At 43.8% G+C, this 7,627-nt stretch overlaps 1 protein-coding gene across 1 annotated transcript; it reads right to left on the bottom strand.

Annotated features, from left to right (window-relative positions):
* Positions 1 to 431: 431 nt before the first annotated feature.
* On the bottom strand, positions 432 to 7,627 carry slc7a14b (solute carrier family 7 member 14b). The gene is made up of 7 exons (XM_041968370.1): positions 7,327 to 7,627; positions 4,575 to 4,811; positions 4,228 to 4,445; positions 3,952 to 4,098; positions 3,410 to 3,618; positions 2,542 to 3,326; positions 432 to 1,204 (listed from the first exon to the last, which is right to left on the bottom strand). The coding sequence occupies exons 1-7, from the start codon at positions 7,625 to 7,627 to the stop codon at positions 843 to 845; spliced, it is 2,259 nt and encodes a 752-aa protein (XP_041824304.1). The 3' UTR covers positions 432 to 842.

Raw genomic sequence — 7,627 nt, forward strand, 5'->3', positions numbered from 1 at the left:
GAGCTGATAAACTGAGTCTCCCCTACCACACTTCCTCGCAACAATTTAATAAGCAGAAAAATAAAACAAAGCAGAAATTTAAGTAGAAATACATAAATTACTCAAGTCTTGGAAAGAAATAGACACATACACCTCATGTTATTAAACTCTGCCCCCTTGTGGTGACTTTTTAAGACTAAATTCACAAATGCCACCTGTAAGCCACATGTCTGCATAAAATAAAATAATAAAAAGAAGCAACTCTTTTTCATATTAAACTTTTAGGGACCTTTAGAATAAGAGATCTTTTATCAATAGTTTTTATTTTGATAAAATAAAATAAAATAAAATAAAATAAAATAAAATAAAATAAAATAAAATAAAATAAAACAAAGTTGGGTACAACAGTTAAATGCTTTACACACTCATTGTTTAACTTCATACCTGTTCAAGAAACCTGAAACATTGTCATTTTTCCATCATCATCATCACTGCCTTCCTCCACATGTAATCCACTGAATAATGACGGAAGTGATTCATATCAGTTTTTCTTCATTCACACCACACAGGAATAATATCAGGCCAAATGTTGAACCACAACAACATGTAATATGAGCTTAGCTTCAGCACTAACACGGCAGAGCAGGGTTATTGGGCTGTGAAGGAAGACGGGACCAATCTCACAAACTACGAAGCTTCTGCAGCTGCAGTGCGCTTCATTAGTTAATATCAACATAAAATCTTGTTCAGTAGGATTTCATTTCATTCAGAATCACATGCAGAATTAAACATTTTATCCATGCTTGCAGATTTTGGGATTCTTTCCTTTTTTGGTGGATGGAAAAGTATGAAACTTCCTTAGTTCAGTCATCTTCATCAAATCCGTAATTGGTCCTTCCTCTGGACTTGCTGTTGCCCCTTGTATCCTGGTCTCCTGCTCCAGACTGGTACCCGTACTGCTCGCCATCATCCTCATATTGGCTCTGCTGCTCGCTTTCTTGGTCATCACCTTGGTTCTGCTGTTGGTTGTGGTATCCCCTCTCATCTGGGGCAGACCAACCCTGGTATGGCCTCTCATCCTGTTCCTGGGGGTACACGTCAGCAGAGAAGGTGTCATCCAGGTGGTCATCATAGCGCTGGTAGGAGCTGGAGTGCGCCTGCTGCTCACGGGCATTTAGCTCCAGTGTACTGTGCCACACTCCATAACAACCATAAATGAGCAGACCTGAAGACAGACAAAAAAGATCCAGGTTTCTAGTCTTTTATAACAAAACACAGCTCCTGATGAAATGCTCTTTAACAATTGTTTTCAAATATCAAACATGCAAAGCTTAATGACATGCTCCCAAATCCTGCAACAGTTCACCATCAGTACTGGATCAGTCAAGTTTAGACTTTACAGCTCTAGCACCTCCGTAACTATGAATAGTATAAAACAGGTAAAAAAATTGGAAAGATGGAACTAAAGCCAATTTATTCTATTATAATTGTAAACAACACTACATAACCTGTGATCTTACAACTCTGTGCTGCTGACTTGTTTCCATGGCACACTGACATTCATTATGCACATTTCTGGAGCCGATGCTGCCCTGCAGCATCCCGAGGCTGAGAAACTGCACTTCACTGTTTTCTTCCAGCCTAACGCATCAGGTTACAGCTGCATTTTGGACTACAGCACCACATCACACATCAGCAACTGGATATCAAGAATCTAACCGTTTTGAACATGCAACATGGCTATTTCATAACAAAATGCAAGAGAACATCATTGGAGAAAGAGAGGAAAAGAAAGAGAGAAAGTTTCAGAGCAAGATTTAAAACAAGAGCCAACATCTGACTGACTTTTACTGGCTGGAGAGAGTTCAGTGTAGAGAAAGGATGTAAGACGGATGCTGTCGTTAGGGGGCGGCAGAGTGTGAAAGTTCAGGATTGCTGTTGTTCAGTAGTGTTTCAGTTGTAGTGTTCAGTGATTTCTTGGAAATCATCTGTTTTTATGCCACAGCTCCTCTAAAAAGTCATATTTTAACATCTATAAATTATTTTTTGAATCAAATTACAACAACAACGTGACACATAATAAATACATAATAAATGTCAATGGGCCACGATGAAACTGTCTTTCTCCTGGCTCACTTTAAAAGCATCCCCACCATCATGCTCCCATTTTTAATCCATCCATCCATTCATCCATCTGTCCATCTGTCCATCCATCCATCCACCCACCCATCCATCCATCCATGCCTCCATCCATACTTGTTGACAATAAAGCTAAAAAGATATCGAGGTGACAAAGTACTTCAGGCAGTTGCAGTGCAGCATGTCCTCTGTGGAAAAGAATAACTTCTCTTAAGGTGGACTTACTACTTTCTGACTTTGCAGATCTAACTAAGTAACTTTGGGCTACATTGTCTACAACCACTTGAAAATAATATATTCTTTCATGTGTACATGGCTAATATAGTATGGTTTTAATAGACCATGATAGAACAGATGTCATTATTTTCACAGCAGGTTTTCATGTGTTACTGCTAATTTACAATCAAGGATATTTAAACTAACCTATGAGGCACCAGATGATGAACCTGGCCCAGGTGAGTGGAGACAGTTTGAGCATGAGGTAGCTGTTGACCAATATGGCCGCTGCAGGGATGAAGGGCACGCATGGCACCATGAAGGGCAGCCTCCGTGTGCTCTCTGGCTGTTGTATGATCAGAATCAAAAGCTTTGCCAAGGATCCAACCATCAGTACGGCCATCAGACCTGAAAACACTGCTCCGGCCCCTGTGCCCTGCTCAACACCAAATATGACAGTGGACCACAGGAGGAAGGATGTGAAGAAGAAGAGGAGGGTGCATCTGGTCACTATGCGGCCAGAAGCAGGGGTGGGCCGTGCTGAAGAATCAGGCATTCCTAACCGAAGTCTCAGGGTGTAGTAATGACCTCCCAGAAGCCTTTTCATCAGCGAGGCATGGCCTGTGTGGAAATCAGAGCCGTCTCCCTCCCCTTCAGTCCCACCAGTGTGATAAGAAGATGACCCGTCATGATCTGATTCTCCATAAAGTGTCTGGTCGTCTTTTGTGGAAACAGGTTCACCATCTTGGAACTTCAGGCCATTGATGTCTTCCTCAGAGTTAAACTGGTGTGTGTCGATCTGTTGGTCGGGCTGGTAGCGCAGTAACAGCACACACACACTAACCAGAGTGTAAGCCAGCAGAGTGCCAATGGACATCATCTCGATCAGGTCTCTGAGGCTCACCAGCAGAGCAAGGATGGCTGCCAGGCTTCCAGACACAACACATGCCACAGTGGGAGTGTGTGTGAGCGCCGACACATGCGACAGGAACCTTCAGTTACAGACACACAAAGTAAATTACCTCATGTTAAACCCCCCAGATGTCCCCAGATGTTTGCACACCTCAAGCCTCACCTGAACAACAGTCCGTCCCGGGCCATGGCATAAATAACCCTGGGCATCGGGAACAGGGAGCCCAGCAGGGAAACAGTGAGACCAGCGATGGAGCCAACAGCCACCGTGTACTTCCCCCACATGAAGCCGTGCACAGCAAACATCTCCATCAGAGGAGCCGAGCCATCGATCAGGTTGTAGGGAACCATGAGAGTCAGGATCACACTCACCTGTGGAAATCAGGGATGTAAACAGATTTGAGAATGTGCTTTTATTATCGTTACATTATATTAAGAAGCTTAATTGCATTTTTGAAAAACCACAGAGCAGCAGAATGTCGGTCCAGAGCAAAGAAAGCCAAAGCGGAAAGTGAAAGCTAGCCTAGCTGACTTTAGCATAAATAATGTTGTAAAGCATCAAACGCAATCAATTATGCTGTTTTTAAAATAATAATAAGCTGATAATATTAAATTAGAATATTAAAATAACCATGTTTCTGCTCAAAGAGATTTTTTGGCCTTTGCTTCAAAGCATAAACACTGACAACAACGTAATGTGCTGACCGACACATAGGCGGTGAGGCAGGTGACCAGTGAGGCAGTGATGGCATAGGGGATGGAGGTGTTGGGGTTTTTCGCCTCCTCTCCTGTCGTTGCAATGATGTCGAAGCCGATAAAGGCATAGAAACATGTTGCTGCACCTTGCATCACCTGGACAGGAACAACAAATCGCTAAATAAAGATGATGTTTCAGAGTCATCTAAAGAAAATATATTTATTCTTTTCTTTATGAAGCTGCACATGATGCCTCTTAACTGCAGCCATGTCACAGTATCTCACCCCTGACCAGCCATATGGCAAGAATTTGCCACTCTCCCAGTTACTTGCTGAGAGGAAGAACAGTCCGGCCATGATTATGAAGACCCAGACCACCATGTTGACCACATTCAGGATGTTATTGAAGCCAACAGAGTTCCTCACACCAAGCGCTATGATCCCTGTGACCAGCAGGGCGATGAACAGGGCCAGCAGGTCAGGATACGTGTCCTCGCCCTTACCTGAGACAGACACATCAGCATTTCAATGAAAATATACTGATTCATTCACAAAGGCTGAACAACCGTTCATCCTTATTAATGACTCACTGATGATTTTAAAAGCAATAAACTGAATTTTCTAGCACTGACCGAGTCCTCTGAGCGTGCCCAGATGTGTTATCATGTAATTGCTGATGCTGTGATTGGCCAGAGAGTCAAACATGCTGCTGAGAGCGGAGGCCCCTGCTGCTGTGCCTATCAGGTACTCCAGGATCAGGTTCCATCCGATGAAGAACGCCACGAATTCCCCAACTGTCACATAGCTGTATGTGTAGGCCGAGCCGGTCGTTTTGGGGACCCGGACACCAAACTCTGCATAGCACACTCCTTCGAAGGAAAAAGAAAGTTAAGTTTAAAGTTTTTCCTTTTTTGTTCTTTTAGGCAGGATAGCTTCATTGATTACATTAAAAGTCTGATTTAAAATGTATGAAATTTAAATCCAAATATAATAATTTGCTAATCTCATAAATCCCCATTTTATTCCCAATAGAGCATGAACAACACATCAGATGCTGAAACATTTGACCATTTCATGCAACACATCCTAAAACGTTGGAACAGGGGCAGAAAAGGCTGAAAAAGTAATTAGCAAAAGCAAAAACCTCCAGAAATCACTGTCTTTGAACACAGTTCTTCCTGAACTCCACAAAAGCAGGTTAAAGCTCTATCATGCGAAGAAGAGGCCAGATGTGAACATAATCCAGAAATATTGTTGTCTTCCTGGACCAAAACTCTCAAACCCATTTAAAATGGTCTGAGGCAAAGTGAAAACTGTCCAGTGGTCAGATGGTTTAAAATGTAAAATTCTTTCCAAAAAGCATGAACGGTGTGTCCTGCAGACTAAAGAGAAGAGGGAGCATCCAGCTTGTTATCAGTGGACAGGTGAAAAGCTGCATCTCTGATGGGATGGGGCTGCATTAGTGCCTATGGCGTGGGCAGCTTCCACATCTGTGAAGCTCCATCAATGCTGAAAAGTACATGGAGGTTTTAGAGCAACATCTGCTCCCATCCAGACAACGTCTCTTTCAGGGAAGGCCTTGCAGATTTCAGCAAGACGATGCTGAACCACATCCTGCATCCATCACAGCAGCATGGCTTCACAGGAGAAGAGTCCGGCTGCTGAACTGGCCTGCCTGCAGTCCAGACCTTTCACCAGTACACAACATCTGGAGCATCATGGAAGCAGAAATCCAGCAACCAAGGTCCCGGACTGTAGAGCAGCTAGAATCCTGCATCAGACCAGAATGGGACAACATTCCTCTCCTAAAACTCCAGCAACTGGTCTCCTCGCTTAACAGACGTTTCCAGACATGTTAGAAGAAAAGATGCTACACCATGCTGAACACCACCCTGGAACTACTTTTTACACCATGCCGAACACCACCCTGGAACTACTTTTTACACCATGCCGAACACCACCCTGGAACTACTTTTTACACCGTGCCGAACACCACCCTGGAACTACTTTTTACACCATGCCGAACACCACCCTGGAACTACTTTTTACACCGTGCTGAACACCACCCTGGAACTACTTTTTACACCATGCCGAACATCACCCTGGAACTACTTTTTACACCATGCTGAACACCACCCTGGAACTACTTTTTACACCATGCCGAACATCACCCTGGAACTACTTTTTACACCGTGCTGAACATCACCCTGGAACTACTTTTTACACCATGCTGAACATCACCCTGGAACTACTTTTTACATCGTGCCGAACATCACCCTGGAACTACTTTTTACACCGTGCTGAACATCACCCTGGAACCACTTTTTACACCATGCCGAACATCACCCTGGAACTACTTTTTACACCGTGCCGAACATCACCCTGGAACTACTTTTTACACCGTGCCGAACACCACCCTGAAACTACTTTTTACACCGTGCCGAACATCACCCTGGAACTACTTTTCCCACCGTGCCAAACACCACCCTGGAACTACTTTTTACACCGTGCCGAACATCACCCTGGAACTACTTTTTACACCTAGCCAAACATCACCCTGGAACTACTTTTTACACCGTGCCGAACATCACCCTGGAACTACTTTTCCCACCGTGCCGAACACCACCCTGGAACTACTTTTCCCACCGTGCCGAACATCACCCTGGAACTACTTTTCCCACCGTGCCGAACATCACCCTGGAACTACTTTTCCCACCGTGCCGAACACCACCCTGGAACTACTTTTTACACCGTGCCGAACACCACCCTGGAACTACTTTTTACACCTAGCCAAACATCACCCTGGAACTACTTTTCCCACCGTGCCGAACATCACCCTGGAACTACTTTTCCCACCGTGCCAAACATCACCCTGGAACTACTTTTTTTGTTTGTTTTTTACAGATGTGTTACTGTCATTAAATTCAAAAGCTAATATTTAAAAAACTCAAATTGAGCTGATATTTTCCATGAAATCTAAAATGCCTCAGTTTAAACATCAATCATGTTTATGTTCTTTTGGGAATAAAATATGAGTTTAGGAGACTTGGAAATAATTGCATTTAGTTTTTGTTTATATTTTAAACAGGTTCCCAACTTTTTTGGAACTTGTATATTTCTGTTGGTTTCCATTACAGACTGCAAAATTTTGGGGAGGGAAACATTTAAATGAATCACAAAGACTAATTTACTAATCATTTTCCTCGCAGTTCACTGCTGATTGCACCATTTTTTACTCCCTAAAACAACATGCTTTATAATACTGTGATTCTTGGTGCACGGATGAGGCACAGGCATTGAGAACAGCCAGCAATCACAAATGTGTCTCTCAGGGTTCCTCTTGAGTTATTACTTTGAATCATTGGTCACTTCTGAGTCTTTTACCTGACAGTACGGATGCCACAGCTGCAATGATGAAAGACAGGATGACCCCTGGCCCAGCCATCGCCTTGGCAACCAGTCCAGCAACCACATACATCCCTGTGCCGACACAGCTGCCCACCCCGAGCGAAACCAAGTCCACAGTGGTCAGAACTTTTGCCAGTCCAACCACAGACCCCTCTTCCATCTCAGTAACCTCGTCTGAGCTGTGAGCCATAGAGCCCACAGGCTTGGTCCGTAGTAGGCGGGAGTACATGCTGTACCAGGCATTTCCCAAAGACAACCGGCCCAGCCACGCCGCCAT

Source organism: Melanotaenia boesemani, chromosome 18, assembly GCF_017639745.1.
Source record: "Melanotaenia boesemani isolate fMelBoe1 chromosome 18, fMelBoe1.pri, whole genome shotgun sequence".
Classification (NCBI taxonomy): Eukaryota; Metazoa; Chordata; class Actinopteri; order Atheriniformes; family Melanotaeniidae; genus Melanotaenia; species Melanotaenia boesemani.

Coding starts and splice junctions, on each gene's coding strand:
- slc7a14b (XM_041968370.1), bottom strand. CDS start 7,627: ATGGCGGCGTGGCTGGGCCGGTTGTCTTTGGGAAATGCCTGGTACAGC. Junction 4,446..4,574: donor GGGCACGCTCAGAGGACTCG/GTCAGTGCTAGA, acceptor TGTCTGTCTCAG/GTAAGGGCGAGGACACGTAT. Junction 3,619..3,951: donor GCCTCACCGCCTATGTGTCG/GTCAGCACATTA, acceptor TGATTTCCACAG/GTGAGTGTGATCCTGACTCT.